At 50.4% G+C, this 17,704-nt stretch overlaps 1 protein-coding gene across 2 annotated transcripts in view; it reads left to right on the plus strand.

Moving 5' to 3' along the window:
• The window catches only part of ASTN2 (astrotactin 2), a 657,219-nt gene that overhangs the window by 67,984 nt on the left and 571,531 nt on the right, over positions 1 to 17,704 (plus strand). For both annotated transcript variants that reach the window (XM_054007154.1, XM_054007156.1), the window contains exon 2: positions 13,196 to 13,383. In XM_054007154.1, coding sequence (XP_053863129.1) covers positions 13,198 to 13,383 — 186 coding nt within the window. In that variant the 5' untranslated portion in view covers positions 13,196 to 13,197. The remainder of the gene's footprint in view (positions 1 to 13,195; positions 13,384 to 17,704) is intronic.

Below are 17,704 nucleotides of genomic sequence, written 5' to 3' on the forward strand. Positions count from 1 at the left end.
GAACGCTTAGTACTTGGGCAGAGAGAGTGAAGTTTCAGGAAGAATGGTCAGTGTTTAAAGTCCCCTGTTGGCTTACCCTGAAACTGCAATTCTGGCCTCAGAACACAATCAGCTGGCGGAGAAGTCCCAGGAGTTAATAGAACGTCGACTGCAACAATGACGTGTAGCTCAGGAATTGTCTCTGTTTAAGCCACAGTGGCTCTCCGGCTTCAGAGCGCGCTGGGGATCTTTGGCTGCCTAAAAGGAGCTCCCCACAGAACAGCAGTGATAAATGTGTTTAATCTTTTCGGAGCTTGTAGCCTCGTTTTATCCCAGGATCCTGAGGTTGTATTAGCCGGATGGTATGTCTGGGAAAGATTCAAAGTGAATAGACAGGGAGTGGAACTGCCGGAGAATTGATGCAGGAAGCCATCGCATGTTTGGAGAGTTTTTTCCTTCCTACTTCCGCACCATCTACCCCCTTTGGCTGTGCAATTCTGTTTTGTATCTTAACTCCTGCCAGGCAAGCCCATCTTCTAGGGGCTGGGCAGAACTCACCCCCTCTGGTTGTTGATCCTGTCCTGGGCTCCAGCCAATGGAAGGACTCCTCTGAAAGGGGCTGGAGCAGAGCGAGAAGGGTAATGGGAGCCCCTGATGCATGGCACTGCTAAACCAACAGCTGGGATTCTTCTGCTGGTTGAAAGCTCCAGGTGGCAGGAAGGTTCAGTGTCTGTTCTGGGCATGCTGGCACAGGGATACAGGCACCTGACCTTTGAATCTGGGAGAGAGGCAATTTGCAAACATGTGTCAGTGCAGTCCCATTGGAAGCCGGGCTCTAAATCATTACCTTCCAGCCTGCATGCAGAGTCGTCCAGGGAACCTATTTAATTAGGGGATAAATATGGAAATCAAGAATTATTTGCAGAAGCTGTTCTCCTCCTTACTTTCTTTAATGAGGCGATTGTAGGGATTAATCTCTCTCTGCCCCCCACGACCCTGGGTTGTAGATCCAGGCAGTATCTCCTCTGCTCAGCGTATCTCCTCCTTATACATGTACTTACCTCATCATGGGTAGCTTCTCTCCATCCCTTATCCAGACCCTAAATACCTGGATAGCGACCACAGCTACAGAATTATCTTGTTAATACACAACATACTCTCCCTTTGGATCTGTGGCTCGGGGAACGAAAGGGCGCGGGATGCCTCCAGAGTTGGAGCGTGCTTTGGCCTTTCACCTGCGAAGATCCTGGGTAGTTGTAAAACGGGTTAGGTTAGGAATAGAGGTTGGGTCTTGTCTTAGGCCTGCAGGGAAACCGCCCCCCTTGACTTAGTCTTGCTCAGGAAAGGCCAAGGGCTCGATGAGAAGGGTTGGGAGGTTAGGGATTCTGCAAATCCCAATTGGGATGGCATTGGCAGAGTTTTCCTGGAAACCTTGCTCTGCGCTTGCCTGGCGCTGTTCGGAGAGTGCTAGCCCGGGCTACCAATCACCCCGCACAGTGGTCCAGGGCACCAACAGACATGCCAAACCGAGCCAAAAGGTTTATCGCACTCCAGTGGCTGGAAACCTTGTGCTGCCTTGAAAAAAATGCCGTGCTAGTGTCTTTCCCTGTCTCGCTTTAGGGGGCCAGTTTTTTCTCGGTAATAAAAGGAAGTCCCCTTTCTCCCCACACACAGAACTAAAGGAAGGCCTGTCAAAACCTCGTGTCCTATTCTCCTCCTCTCCAGGGCGTGGCTGCACTCTTGGCTCCAGTATGCCATGGATGGCACCGTGCATGTGGGAGCAGTGCCGTCGGAAGTGAGGTTATAAAGGACTAGCTACTCCCATGGCCATATTTCCTGCAGAGCCAGGATTGCACTCTTCTTTCACACGGCGGGTTTGACTGTGGGGAGTTGTAACATTTTGCAAAGAGTGGGTCTGTTTTCCCCTCTTTATGCGTGTTGCTGTTTCCCCAGCAGCTGCCAGGCAGATGCGTTTTCTTATAAAACCTCCTGGTTGAAACTGTTCCCTTGAGCCTCTGGAGTAGCTGGGCTGCTGAACAGAGCCGAGCTTTAATTGCCAGAGATGCAGCAGCCATTGATCTGCTGGTACCAGAGGCTCCATGTACAGAAGGTGGCATGAGACATTGGCCGTCGGCACAAAGCGGAGCTTTGGGTACAATGTAACAGCAGCAGGAAAAATACCCCCCGTCCCAGGTCTAGACTTGGCCAGCCCACAAGAAGAGGGTCCCATCTCCTCCGAGGCCTGGTGAGCACGGGAATTGGCCATGTGATTTCTGTGGACAATGGTTTCTTCTACATTGCCTGCTCTGTAGAATGGGAGGTGTTCCAGGTGGTCTAGAGGTCACCGACTTGCTTTGTGGCCTTTAGCAAATCACATTGCCTCAGTTTACCCACCTGTAAATTGGGGATAATTATCTACCCCTCCAGGGGGTGTTGAGGTTTAATGTTCACAAACGTCTTTGAGATCCTCAGAGAAAAGATACTGTGGAGTTACCAAGGCCCGTTATCTGGGGCTGATGGACAATAGCTATGCAGTGTCCATCCATAGCAGGGTTGTTCCACCACAAGGGTGCTCCTTAGAACTTTTTCTTGGCAGTTTGTCAATCAGGAGGTGGTGCTGGAGGCTTTTAAATAGGTATTTTTGCACTCTGTGGATCCTTCCTTGGGATTGTGGCTCAGATGAAATAAAGATTTCATGCAATGGTTATAGTCTTTTCCCAGGTGTCTCTTCAAGGGACCTGTCCCGCATACTGGCAGTTCCCTGATGTTTATATTGATGGAGAAGGGAGGTGTGACTGGTCTCCATCCCGTCTCGAGATGGTCTCTGTGAGTGACATGGATGTCTGTAATGGGGGAATCGGGAACCCGGAGGGAAATGGAAGAGTTTGAGTCTTTAGGGAAAAGCACCTCTGCTTGCAAACTCCTCGCCCTGAACTGACTCTTCCCTCTCACGCCATGTAACACTGCGCACAGGTTTGAACTGCCGCGGGGAGCTGAGCAGAGCGAGGGGCTGGTGGTCTTGGCTGGCAGTGCTTTCGGAGTAGCGGTGCGCCATGGTGAGGATGTTGCTGTTGGAGAGGCGCAGGAAGTTACAGAACACTGTGACTGCGGGTGTTGTACAAGGATATGCAGGGTGACCTCCAGGCTGCTATGTGCGAGGACTCCGATATGATGCGCTAGGTTCCTAACATCCTGAAATGTCAGATTTCTGTTGTGCCTGTTGGTCACTCGCATGGTGCATTGGCTTGTGTTAGTCACTGACCTGCAAAGGCTTATCAGAATTGCAGAGTGGCTTTACTTTGAGCACCATGGCTGTTAAATGCTAACAGAGCAATCCGGGCTGCATGGGGTGAGTCTGGCTGTCGTATTGGGGTTGGGAGGAAGGGGGGAGCAGGTGCCGAAGAGCATCGCTTGTGGCAGGGGTGTTCTGGGTCTGCATTCACATTGTCCCCTCCTCCTGGAATCCTACTGACATCTTGCTTGAAATAAGGCCAGGGATGCAGCATGGGAGGGAGAAATGGTTTTAGTTGACGAGTTGATACCCTGTATAGGTAACACCAGCCAGCCCCTCCCATTCCCAGCCCTGCCCAAGCTTCCACCCATGCTTGTATCCAAGCTAGATGTCTCCTGCTACTGAAGTGCAGCAACAGGTAACCCCAGGAAATCCGTTTCCATCTCCTGCTTTGAAAAAGAAGGCCCTGTGAGGACCCTGCATCATCTGGGTGTATGGGACATTGTGGGGGCAGGAGAACGGCATTTAGCGGTTGTGGCAAATTAATGAACATCTGCTCTAGTGAATGCTAAACCCAGCTCTGCCACAGCATCCCAGCCTGGGTCTGCAGTGCACCCTCCTTGTCGAATCCAGGGCCCTGAAGCAGAGCAGCTCCCTTAGAAAGCTGCAGAAATGAATGTCCCGTGCGACCGGCAGAGCCACCTGCCGTTCCAGTCTCCAGGCCTCTTCCTTGAGCAGAGACAGAGCGGTTTTCATAAGGGTTGTTCTGAACACTCGGCCGTGCAGTCTCCCGGCTTGTGGCTGGGTTCCGTTGTACACACGTGCTTGGTCAATAGGCGTCTCTGCTGACAAATAAAAATGGAATTGAATGGAATGGAATTGAAAGTCAAAAGGGCTCTGTAATAATTTTAGGCTGCCCGAGGCACCGTGCTGAAGCATTGGCATTATAAATAAGGGTAATGTACTAGAGACTGAATTACAATCACAGCAGCCATAAGAACATGGAATGTGCACCCACTTCTTTAAAGGATATAGAGTCAGATTATGATCTGTAGGCAGTGCACTGCTGGCAAATCAATAACCACTCACTCAATTATGGGCCAGGAGGACTTTGATTAGAAAAGGGGAAGGGAGGTGGGGGAGTCCAGCATACGGAGAGTAAGATCTGCATTGGAATGCCCCATCCCACCTGCTACCTTTGACAACTTAGAGGTGGGTGGGGGTTTGCTCAGTAAAGAATCAGTGTTTCTTCCTCCTCTTTGTCACCCCTCTCATCTCCAGGATCTCAGTCTTGATTTGTTACTTACCTCCAAGCTTACATGATGGGCAAATTCAGCGGTGGCCTCTCATAACGACTCACTTACTTTAATTAAATTTAGTCTCTTTTTAAAAGCGTGATGCCAAATGTGGGTTTATGAACTAGTCCTGGGGAGTGGGAGACTAGCCAGATGTTTGGCTCTGGTTCTGAGTCCACTCGCCCCAGAATAAATCAGGAGTCAATCCATGAAAGGCTTATTCTGATATAAACTCCGTTGAGGGGAGGTCACGTGGGCTTCCACGGAGAGGCTGGTGCTCAGCTGGAGGGGCTGGGATTTAATTAGGAGTTGGTGTTCGCGCCTGCCGAGTCACTGTTGTGCTAATGGAAATGTCTGCAGAGCAATCACTGGTGGTTAGTTAGAAGCTCTTGGAATAGCTGGTTCAGCTGCTGTTCTCCCCTAACTAGACCATGTGACATCTTGGCACTGAGGATGGCTCTTCTTGCATAGATCCTTCTACACTGCCTTGAAGAACTTGCTACAGCCACCATCCCTGCAAAGGGCGGCTGTTCCAGCTCCCAGCCAGAATACATAGTCAGCCTTGGAGAAACCAAAGGCTGAATGAACGTAGCAATAGGAATAAACACTGGGATAAATGCTGCCTTCAGCCACACGCAGCCCACTCCCATTGAATCTCGTGCCCTCATGCCTGAAGGGAGAACCTGAGCGAATGTGTGTAAATCTCCAAGGTCTCGCGCAAGGAGGTCTCTAGAGGTGTGGTAGCACAAGGAGATGCATGTGCTGGTCCTGTATCAGCTCGGGCTCACGCCTGCTGCAAGCGAAAACAAGCCGAGTGCTTCGTGGTTCCTCATCCAGATGGCCAAAAGCACCAGCTCGTTCAGCCTCCTTGGTGACTTCTGCTCAGAAGAGACCGAATGCAGCACAATCCTTGGCATTTTCAAAATGCTGGGGGAGGCGAGGCAGAGTCGTCGTAAGGGTGGGGGAGCTTGTTCTTGCAGCCGCTGAGTTTCCTCTGATACTTTGGCAACCCTATGAACTGCTTTGTGGGGGGGTGTGTGTGTGGGGGGGGGGATTAGCCATGTGGCCCAGCAAAGATCTTATGAGGGTGGTAGAACAGTGCTGGGTGTATAGTATCTGAAGGCCATAAACATCAAGGAGGGGAAGGAAGCGTTTGAGGTGGTACATGGGGCACGTCGGCACCTGGCGATGGTTAAAGATCAGGATTCGGTGCTGATGTTAGATCTATATTGGCTGCCTTTGATCGTGACTTGGTATTGGCTTGTCTGGCTTGGAGGGGTATCTGTTCCCTTTGCTGGCAGAGCCCAGCGTTAAGTGAATTGCTCTGCCCCGGGTTGAGGGGAAGAGGGGCTCTCAGGCCACTGCAGTGTTCAGTGCTGTTGGTTCTTACTTGCCTTTCTGGAGGCTTAAGGAGGAGGTGTGGGTGGGAATGCCGGCCCTGTGCTGAGGGCACCCAGCTTTGTCTCCCATTCAGGAAGCTTGGAGAGTGGCTGAGTGTGTCTCCTTGTCAGGATGCGAGTGATGCTCAACCCAGATAAGGTGCAGGTGATTATGGAGAGTTGGGAGAAGCAGCCAGTGGATTTGGCAGCACCTGCATTTGCTGCCCAGTTTTTCTGCTTAGCTACCCCACTTCCTCTCACAGAACCCGAGATACTTTTGAAGCTAACAGCAGCAGTGCCAGGGTGGCTTTTTCCATCTCTGGCTGGTTGGGAGGTTTGAGTCCTTTCCCCTGGAGTTGGGACCTTGGCAGTGTCGTCCGCACTTCTAGTCTGGACTTCTGCAATGTGCTGTACTTGGGGCTACAACTTAAATCCGCTCAGAAGCTGACACTTAATACAAAAGGCAGCTGCCTACGTAAGCAGGGTGCCTCACCGGCACTCCAAGGGGTGTCCCAGCTGCTGATTGGGTTATACCGCACAGAAAGAGTCCGCTGTGGCCTGGGACATCACCTCATGCAATATTTAGTGGAAAAGAGAGAACTGCCTTGATTTTGGAACTCCCTCCCTTCCTGTCATTCCCAAATAGTCAGTCAACCTTTAGGGTAGGTTGCAAAGCCCATATCAGTGGGCCCTGGGGGAAGGCTGAGGTGAGAGGCTTCTTTGGGAATCTGAAGAGGAAGCAAAGTATCTTTGTTGCGTGGCCATCTTTGTGTTTGGGATCTGCCCCTGTGTTCTTCTGTTGCTTTTGTTAGTGGTTTGAGTGGTCAATGGTTATCAGGATGCCTAGAGATTAGGGAGGTGTCTCTAAAGAGGTTACATGTAGATACATAAATTGGGGAGACAATTAAGAGTAATGGGATAAAATGCTACCTTCACCATCTTCCTCCTTTCCTAACTTTGAGATTCTCTTTCCTATCTGTTGCCAGGAGCGGCGCCAGGGTTTTTGCCGCCCTAGGCGGCAGCGCTCCTCCTCTGAGCATTCAGGGGGCCTGGGGTCTTCAGGGGCAGGGGTCCTTCTGCTCCGCGTCTTCAGGGCACTTCGGTGGCGGGTCCCGGAGCGAGTGAAGGACCCGCCGCTGAATTTCTGCCGAAGATATGTAGCGGAAGGACCCCCTGCCGCTGAATTTCCACTGAGGGCAGCAAAATGCAAATCCTGCCACCCTAGGCGACCGCCTAGGATCGCCTACTGGAAGTGCCGGCCCTGTCTGTTGCCTTTCACGGTTTTGCACCTGTGCGTACGTTTCCCTGCAAAGTGTGTTTGTGGGATGGGGACAGTTTGTAGAAAGACACCCGAGAAAACAGTGGTGTTGAAAGTGGGGGGAAAAAAAGGAACATGCAAGCTGACAATCGGAATAAAAAAATTCCTCCAAGTTAGGCCTGTCTGTGGAATAGTCTCCCAGGGGATGTGGGGGAAGCCCCATTGCTTGAGTCATTTTGAAACTAATCTGAACGCAGCACTAAACTCTATTCCGTAGGGACCAATCCTGTGCTGCCAAGGGCGGGCGGAGATTTCTGTCTGGGAGATGCTGCATAATTTTGGATTATTATCTTAAATGGTAGATCGCACTGAAGCACTTATAGAATCATGTTTTAATGGGGGTTACATTTGTGGTTACCTCAGTGCTGAAGAAACCCAGGGCGTAGAGCTGGAAGCCTATTGCAGGGCAGAATAGAGCTGCGTGTGAGAAGATTGCAAAGCAGTTGACAGCACTAGGTCTGGCTCTAGCCAGCGTGAGATCAGTTCATAAGCATGGTCGTTATAAAAATATATACACTCACCAGATCCGTACTCAGTTTCTTCTGGTCTCTTTCAATGGCGAAAATATTCGGTCTCCTTGTGGGCTGGGTGAAATCTGTGTTAGGAGGCCAGGCCAGGTGTTGGGTAAAGGGGCGTAGAGGGCATGATCTGTGGGCTGGAAATTCCCTGGAGGCTTTTTTCCCCCTAGGCTCCCCCCCACCCCTCCCCGGCAGATTCCAGCAACCTGGAAAAAGTAGAGGGAGGGGGGAAGGAAAGCAAAGCACAAGGAATGCTCGGTTATCATCAGGGAGATGCTCTGGAGATGAGCTGCCATGGGCAGATTGGCTTATTTTAATAATGACCTTCAGGAATTAAATAAAAATACAATAAGCGTGGGAGATTAGAAAGAACAAGCCAATTAAATACAAAACATGCTTTGTAAAACTCCATGACAGATAAGTCAGGGCTGCAACCTCCAGAGTAACTGATGAATGCTAAATCATTGCACAAGGGCTGGGGAGTGCGTGTGTGTGCGTGTGTGTGCGTGTGTGTGCGTGTGTGTGCGTGTGTGTGCGTGTGTGTGCGTGTGTGTGCGTGTGTGTGCGTGTGTGTGCGTGTGTGTGCGTGTGTGTGCGTGTGTGTGCGTGTGTGTGCGTGTGTGTGTGTGTGTGTGTGTGTGTGTGTGTGTGTAAGGGGGTGGGGGATGGGTTTAGGCTATTGAATATTTCAAGACTTGCAGCCTACTTCGGAAACTGGGGAAAGGTGAAACGGCTATGGTTGCGTTGCGTTGCTTTGCTTTGCTTTGCGTTCAGTAAAACAAAGGGGGTGGGAGCAGGAGGGGGGTTGAGCCGGCCTGGAGCCGGAAGGCATGCAGTAACAATTCTCCAACTTTAATATCTGCTGTTTCATTTTATATTCATCATGTCAGCATAATCTGCTTTTATGGGAATCGTCTTGGTTCTCGACCAAATGCATTTAGGCCCTTTTGCTTTTAAGTTTGATAGTAATGTGACTTGAAGACTTCAATGAAATGTTTATATGTAAGGATTGTAGAAGCGGCAAAGAGAAAATGGAATGACAAAGTCGGAAGGGCTCTTACTCCTTGGTCTCTTCTCGGACTTTTTTCACGAACAGGTGACCTAGTGGCTGGCTAGTGGCTCGTTCCTGGGCTCTGCCATGGGAGACTTTTTACCTGTTCCCAAGGATGGGGTGCGAAGGCTATTGCTTGGTTTCTTTGGGCTAGCTAACTCACAAACCAGCATTTTTGGGGGGCAGGGAAAGGCTCTGCTACTCTGCAAGTGCATAGACCTTATGGCCAGATGGGGCCTTTAGCTCACCCTAACCAGACCTCCTGCTGGGGCAATGGACACCATCTTTGATGCAGGAAAAGGAGCATCTGATCATGCCTATTGCTATTAATAAAACGAACCCCTTGTACGTTGCTGTTCGCATACCTGTGCTTGATTGGATGGGGTGAGACTCGCTTCCTGCCCCAAAGAGCTTGCAGCGTAAGGTAGAGGAGGCGAACTGAAAACCAGTCACAGGGCAAGAGTTTGGGTAAGGGTGGGTGTGGGGAGGGAGGCAGGAAGGATCCGTGGAAGAAGGGCATTTTGAAGTGGGTGCTACAAGGAGAAGAGGCGGTGTTGGGTGGGTGAGAACAGCCAGGCTCTTCCCGGCATAGGTGGGAGCATTCTGAGATACGGCGCGGAGAATGGGGAGAAGGAGGCAAAAGGAACAGCGAAGTTAGGCACTGTGGCGATGACGCAGACACATCGGTGGGGGAGGATTTGTGTAGGCCCAGGCCTCTAGGTGAAGATGATGAATGGGCTGAGGTGAGATGGGAATGCTGGAAGGAAGTGGAAGTGGGGGAAGATGCCAGTGTAGGATCAGGGAAGGTACCTTCAGCAGCAGCCTTCGGGCCACACTGGAGGATGGAGAGGCTGAGGGGTCAGACAAGGCCTTGGTAATCAAGGTGAGAGATGGTCAAGGCGCGCAGCAGAGGGGATAGGGAGAATGGGGTTGATGGTGGTGACAGACCTCAAGGAGAGTCTGGCGGAGGGGGTAAGAGGGGCGTCAGAAGTGATGAGATGGGGAGAGGCACCGCATGGAATTCGGGTGGGGAGGAGGACGTTCCTGGAAAGGAGTAGGAATTGGGGCGGATGTTTACTCTGGATTATCTTCTATGTTTCCAGCCTGGGAGGCAAGGCCTGAGAACCACAAAGAAGCATCAGCAGATTCCCCGTCTCAGGGCTGGTCTACACTGGAAACTTACATTGGTATCACTACGGTCTTTCAGGGTTGTGACAAATCCGCACCCTGAGAGACATAGTTAAGCCAATCTAACCCGTGGTGTAGACAGTGTTGACGGAATAATTCTTCTGTTGCCATAGCCACCGCCTTTCAAGGAGGTGCATAAACTAGAGCAATGGGAGAGCCCCTCCTGTCGCTGTAGTGAGTGTCTACACGCCACGCATTGCAGGGGGCCTGCTCTCGCTGTGCCACTGTAGTGTGGACATAGACATAGTCATGGGAATAAACATGATTGGCTGAAACCTCCTTTCCAAAACTTGGCAGGAAAGGCCAGTTGTGCTGCAAGAGGTGTAAAGGGTACTTTGGCTGGAGTGCCTCCGAGTGGTAGCAGGTTGCTCGGTGCTGATGGAAGTCCTGTCTTTCAAATGACATTTAAACTGGTCCCCGTCTCCTTGTGTTCATTAAAAGGGCTTGTAGCGCTTTCCCCAAACTGGAGTTGGGCTGTGACCGGGACGAGCCCTCCTGCTCTTGTGAGATCACGTTCTGCCTCTCGAAGCTCTCCCTCCTTTGACATGGGGCTGTTCCTCGCTTCATACCTTAGTGTCCTATGGGATGCACAATGTTCCTCCCAGAGGGAGCGATGTTTCGCTAACGGGAGAAGCAAACTCTGTTCGAGGCTCTTGGGAGATGAGGTGCTGTACGAATGTGGGATTTTAATTTTATGAGACTCCTTGTAAGTTTTATCTAACCTAGTGTGTCCTTCAACCTGAGCTCTGGGGTTGAGTTTTGTTTTTCAGGGGGCCAAAGGCAAGAGCCACCTTCGCTGGTGTTCTGCTCCTGGAAACCGCTTCATTTATTTGCTGGGAGGGGGACAGGGTTATTTGCAGAAAACTTGCTTTGGCGGCAGAGGCGTGACGGTGAATTCATGCATCTCTGAGGTGCAAGCCGACTCTGTTATGTATTCCAGGCTTGGGCAGGAGTTTATTCTCAATAGAGTGGCAAACTAGCGGTCACTGTGCTTGCAAGGTCGAGATAACTAGCTGTCCTCCAATTAGATTCAGGTGGTGGTGCCATTGTCTCAGATATGATGATAGAATAATTAGTGAGGTGGTGAGCAAGGGAGTGTGTAATCTTGGCCTAACCTTGTCGCTGCAGACTGCAGCCAGGGATCCAGCCTGCTGGGGACAGCAGAAACCTGATAGACAGGTAAACCCAGCCCTGCGGAAAGGTTTGGATTTCTTGATGAGGCTTTCTCTATCAGCGCGTGATTGTTCTCTTGGTCTGACTCTAAAACAATGACCATAGGAGTCGTATGTTTTCTGATGCAAAACACACGTTGCTTTCAGGGCTGGAAAAATCCATTTGCCCCTGAAGAGCAGGGGGGATTTCTTTGCCGGGTGAAGGGGCCTGGATGGGACCATTGACTTCTGCAGAAAAGTGTCAAAGGCTAGACGCTTGGTGGCTACTTAGGAGAGCCTTATTCCTGTGGAGTTTTCCTGAGTCTGCAGACTGACAGCTGCTAATCAATCCCTTGACGGGATAGCCAGGGTGTGAAACTGACCACGCTTGTCTCTTTCACGGCTGTTGCTCAGAACCTTATTGGCAGCTGTGAGGCTGCCGAGGATCTTGTTTAGTTTCACGCTGCTGCTGCACGGCAAAACTTTGGGCAGCAGCCGAGGCACAGGAACAAGCTGCTGTCCCTGGGTTGTGCCGGAGGCTCCCTCTCTTTGGCATTTGCTTTTGGCTAGAAGGGGTCTGAATTTTCCAAGCCCCTGATTGTTTATGGTGCTCTTCGTGCGCTAGGTGCTTTTGAAAAATCTAATAGGCTGCAATCCCAGCCCCCAGCTGTTTACAGTGTAAATTTGAGTATCGGGGCGTGAGAGCAGGAGTTCACGTCAGCAGAGGAAGGCTAACAAAGGAGCCATTCCAGGTGTCACACTCCCGTGCAGCAGCTGGCTTTCCCATTGGCACTGCCTCCTGCTGGGGTCTCCTGGTGCTTTTTCACCGTGCCGAGGAAGTGGCTGTGACTGCTTTTCGGTGCCAAACAGAACTGCAGTGCCAGGGAGCTGGTCCTGGAGAGAGGCGTATCTCAGGGGTGGCTAAACCACAGCTTGCGAGCCACATGCGGCTCTTTTACAGTTAAAGTGTGGCTCGCAGAGTCCCCTCACCTCCCCCGTTCTCTGCCCGCCAGACTGGTGGGGGAGCTTGGGGCTTCTGGCCTGTGGTGGGGCTGAAGCCCCTAGCTGCACCACCCTGCCGCAGGGCAGAAGCCCTGAGCCCTGGCAGGCGCACCCAGCTGTCGAACTTCCGGAAGTGTACTGTATGCGGCTCGGAGAGTCAGTACGTTTTTGGCCACCCATGGTGCATTTCTTATAACTGCTCTCTGGCTTCTTCCGCCGCTTTGAACGGACGACACAACCCCTGCCGAGAGAACACCTCAGATCCCTAGGAGCTGTATGTTGTTCTTGAGCTGCTGTACAGTTGGAGGATAGTCAAGGGACCTTGTCTTTCAGGGATGAGGTCCTCTGCCTTTCATTGCATAAGAAACCTGAGGTCCTGTGTGTGTGTGTGTGTGTGTGTGTGTGTGTGTGTGTGTGTACACACCATTCCTCTGTCTCCTAGCTTGCTAAAAAGAAAGACCGGGTTTACGTAACAGCCCTATCCCAAGGGCTATGCAGTGTTTAAAAACACATTCTAATAAATATCTTGTGTTTCTATTGCACATCTCATCCAAAGATCTCAAAGCACTTTATAGCCAATAATTAATAATTAATTAAGTCTCACAACTACCCCCGCCTCTGAAGGAAGGGTAGTAGTATCATAAGAATGGCCCTACTTGGTCAGACTAAGGGTCTATCTAGCCCAGTATCCTGTCTTCCGACAGTGGCCAGTGCCAGGTGCCCCAGAGGGAATGAACAGAACAGGTGATCATCAAGTGGTCCATCCCCTGTCATCCATTCCCAGCTTCTGGCAAACAGAGGCTAGGGACACCTAGCATTATCACACGTTATCATTCTGTATATGGGGGAAATGAGGAACAGACATGGAGCGACATGCCCAAGGTCACCCAGCAGATCGGATGCAGTTTTGGGGATAGATCCCAGTTGTCCTGGCTTCTAGTCCTTGCTCAAATCACTAGAGAGAAACTCGTTCCTCTCACTCTAAGGTAGTCGGCCTGTTGTGCAGTGACGTGGGACGTGCGTTCAAATGCAGCTCTGTCGTGAGTGCAGAAGCTGAACCCCGGTTGTTTTTGTTGTTGCAGAGATGTCTGGCACTGTGGCGGATATTTCCTTGGTGCACTGGAAGCAGCAGTGGCTGGAGAACGGCACCCTGTATTTCCATGTCTCCATGAGCAGTGCCGAGCAGCTGTCCCGGGCCACCCCACCCACCCTTCAAGAGCCTGCTGAGATCGTGGAGGAGCAGATGCACATTCTTCACATTTCTGTTATGGTGAGTGAATCCTTTTTCTCTTCCCTGCCCAGTCTGGGGGCCAAGAGGAGCAGCTGCGAGGGGCTGGTGGCCGGACGGGAGATGGGGGCGTTAAAAGGATGATTGGCCGGTTTGTCTCAGTCCAGCTTCCAGTGTGCAAATGTCTATATCCCCTAGACATATCCCATAGCGGCCCCTGGTTATTGGGGTTTGGCAGAGCAAGGCAAATGACTGAATGGGCCTGGAAAATGAGTTATGCCTGTTTCTAAAGGTAATTCTCTCCGGGGCAGGGTGATCCATACGGACGCCTCCCTTCCCACTGTGTGCTGCGTATGGAACGCTCAGGGGCTGTTGGCAGAATGCTTCTCACCAGTGTTAAGTTCTGGCACGAGACAAGTTGGTGTCTTGGTGCTTTTTTTTTTTTTTTTTTTTTTAAGCTGACGCCTACCCAGCAAGTGGGTGTCAACTGTGGACTGATCCTGTGTTGTTTTGTCATTAAAAACCAATCTGATACTTGCAGGGTTCTGGGAAACCAGTTTCCACCTTACAAGCGTTTGGATCAGTCTGTTTTAGGTACTGAGGCCTCTGTTACCATTGGATCCATGTCCTTATCCTTACAGCATCCTGTGAGACGGAGGAAGTGCTATTCTCCCCATTTTACAGATGGGATCTGAGGCAAAGAGAGACTCAGTGACTTACTTGCCCAAGGAAAGTCTGTGGCAGAGCTGAGAATTGAACCTGGGTTTCCCAAATCCTGGGCTAAAGCCCTAACCACTAGGCAATCCTCCCTCCCTTAGCTGTTGTGGTTATGTTTGTGCTGCTCCTTCATTGCTGAGTGGCCTTGCTGGGTTGAAAACATAGACTCCTGAGAAAGTGCCCTCCAACTGCATTGCACGGCGGAGAATGCACGGAAAGGGCAATTGTAGGAAGGTATCTCCAATCCACGCCTGTTTAATGTACATGTTCATAGCTCAGAATTCGTGCATTGGTTCAGAACTCGTGCTTGCTAGATTTTTCTGGGCTACTTGGATCCTTGTTTTCCACTTGAGCAGGGACATGCTCTGCTTTCTTAAAAGATCAAACCTAAGCAAGTTAACTAAATGCATTACAGAAATGGGTTGTGGATTTAGATGGGACATCAAGTATAGGTAACTGTAAAAAGATATATTGCATTGAGACTTCTGTATGAAGAGAAAGTGAATTGGCTGGGACTGCATAGAGATGAGAGGAAAGAGGGCATGATAGAAGTATACATAACAACGAATGGGATGGAGAAGGTAAATTGGATGCTCTTATTCATAAGCAAGGGGACAGTCAATGGAACTGAAAGACGACAAACCTAGAAACATGAAAAGGAAATCCTGTTCTTTTATAATGCGTAATTAACCTGTGAACCTCATTGCCACAGTACATCATTGAGGCCAAGAGCTTAGTTGGATTCAGAAAAGGATTAGACATTTATGTGGATAATGAGAACATCCACAGTTAATGTTAGAAGGGATCAATTTTTTAAAAGCAATATAAACGCTCATGTTTCAGGGCATAAGCCAACTACTAAGTGGTCAGGGTTAGGAAGACACTTTTCCTGTGGGCAAATTTATGACATAATTGCACCTTCCTCTACTAAGCAGAGTTGGAGGGAGGACGTGGTCCAGGAGGGACCGTTGGTCTGATTTGGTGTGGTAGCTCCTAGGCACGTTCCCGTGTGGAATAGCCTGGAGGAATCGAGCAGAACTGAGTGAAACCCCAGTGCCGGGTTTCATTACAAACTTGAAACTTTGCCCAGTTTGGTTGAAAGATTCATTAACTTTTCAAGTGAACCCGGGCCAAGTTTTGAGTGAACGGGAGCAGATAGATGGTTTTTGCCTCAAAACCATGTGAAATTTACAGCTTACGCAAAACCAGGTGAAACGCTTTGAAATCAAAGAGATTTTTCAACTGAGGGTGTGTTTTGCTCAAATAGCCGTAGGGCTGGTCTACACTCAGAAATGAAATTGAGTCAGCTACAGTGCTCATGGGTGTAAAAAAAAAATCCACACCCCGAGAAGTTGGCTCAACTACGTCGAAGTCCCATTTTGACAGCTCTGGGGGGTGGAAGAATTCTGCTGCTGCCCTAGCTCCTGCTCTCAGGGAGGTGGATTCACTACAGCAACGGGAGAGCCCGTCCTGTCGCTGTATTAAATTTCTGCACTGACGTGCTGTAGCAGTGCAGCTGTACTGTTTTTAGTGTAGACGCAGCCTTAGCTATGCCCTGCCTTAGCCCTCCCCCACCGTAAACCTGCATCCCAAGGCAGCCTGATGTACGTGTTGTACCTCTTCTGCTACTCCAATAAAAGCCACATAACTATCCCGTACACTCCCTGCTGTGTCATCTGCCAGACCCCAGCTGCTGTGCTCCCTCAATACCTAACCTCTTGCCGTCCCCAGAGATAGTAGACTTCTCCGTCACCTATTCCGCCTTGCCGTTCTAGTTCAGACCACACCATTTCATTTTCTTGTCCTCCTTGGTAGGGCCCTACCAAATTCACAGTCCACTTTGGTCAATTTCACGGTCATAGGATTTTAAAAATGGTTAATTTCATGATTTCAGGTATTTAAATCTGAAATTTTACGGTGTTGTAATTGTAGGGATCTTGATCCAAAAAGGGGTTGTGGAGGAAGGGGGGTTGTATGGTTGTGTTGTGTGTGTGTGTGTGTGGGGGGGGGGGTTGCGGTACTGCTACGCTTATTTCTGTGCTGCTGCTGGGGGTGGCTCTGCCTTCAGAGCTGGGCAGCTGGAGAGCGGTGGTTGCTGGCTGGGAGCCCAGCTGTGAAGGCAGTGCCGCTGCCAGCAGCAGTGCAGAAGTAAGGATGACATGGTGTGGTATTGCCACCTTTCTGCATTGCTGTGTGCAGAGCTGGGCCCTCAGTCAGCAGCCGCCGACTGCCCAGCTCTGCAGGCAGCGCAGAAGTAAGGGTGGCAGTACCGCCTCCCCCCTAAAATAACCTTCCAACCCCCCTGCAACTCCCTTTTGGGTCAGGACCCCCAACTGGAGAAACGCTGGTCTCCCCCGTGAAATCTGTATAGTATAGGGTAAAAGCACACAACAGACCAGATTTCACAGGGGCAGACCAGATTTCACGATCCGTGAGGAATTTTTCACGGCCGTGAATTTGGTGGGACCCTACTCATTAGACTTGCTAAACACCCTCCTCTCTCTCATTCCACTTTATGCCACAAAATCCAATCTCCCCTACCCACCCTCTCTGTAGACGAGACACATCCTGACTGCTATGCATGAGAGGTTCTGAGGCCACCCCCATAATCCCCGTAGGAGACGAATAGCAACTGTGACCCCACCCCTTCTAAACACACTATCTGTGGGACCCATTCGCCAGCAGGCTAGATAGAGCTATGATCTCACCTGCTTCACCTAGGGACAGGAGGGAATGGGCATGGCATGGGCTTATCTTTCAGTCTGATTTAAGGAGCTGTGCTGTTTACCTTTACATGTGTGCACATTCTGTGTCCGATTTGCAGCATGGTAGGGTACCGGGACACAGTTAAGGTTGCCTGTGGAATATCTGCGTCTCCTGACTTTCAAGCGTTTGGTGGGATTGGGTGATGGCACTTTAGGAAGCGCTGTTTGTTTGACTGAATGCCACCTTAAAGAAACATTTTTCTTTTGGGTGTGTGTTGATCTTGGTGCTGCTTATGCACTGCGTGGTTTTCTGGTAGCCTTGTTCTCTGCCTGTAAAGCTGGAGTGTAGGCTGAGATGCATGCAGATGTATGTTCCGGGTTTGCTGCTCTTGTGGTAAACGGGGTAGAATCGGTGCTCGAAGTCGGGAGGTGAACTTCATGGAACCGAGAAAGCTGGGGGAACTCGTGCAATGCGGCAGTGCCGGTCTGAGCTGTGGAGCAACTCATGGGGGGGTGAGGATAGCATCGTGCAAATGAGCTGCAGGAGTGATCCAATCACACCTTCCATTTAATAGTACTTGGCATCTTTCACAGTTGATTTTCCTTCATCCCTCGCGTAATCTTCTGGTGCTCCTGGTTTTGGTTCTTTTGCATTATATTCTTAATGCAGTGAAAGCGTGAGGAACTTTTATCCTTTAAATTCAGCTAATTGTCTTTACACTGAACTACTTCCCCGGGGAAGGGGAGGGAGGAGGCAGCAAGGGGAGAACCAGAGCTCAGTTCCCGGAACTGGCAGTAATGGGGAGTAAGAGATGCTCCCAATAGGAATGGATAAACATCGGGGATTGCCTGTAAGGTTAAGAATGGGGATACATTTGATGGGTACATGTGGCTGTATTTCTGTTCATTGGGGTATGAATACAATCCATGAATACAGTGCA

Source organism: Malaclemys terrapin, chromosome 17, assembly GCF_027887155.1.
Source record: "Malaclemys terrapin pileata isolate rMalTer1 chromosome 17, rMalTer1.hap1, whole genome shotgun sequence".
Classification (NCBI taxonomy): domain Eukaryota; kingdom Metazoa; phylum Chordata; order Testudines; family Emydidae; genus Malaclemys; species Malaclemys terrapin.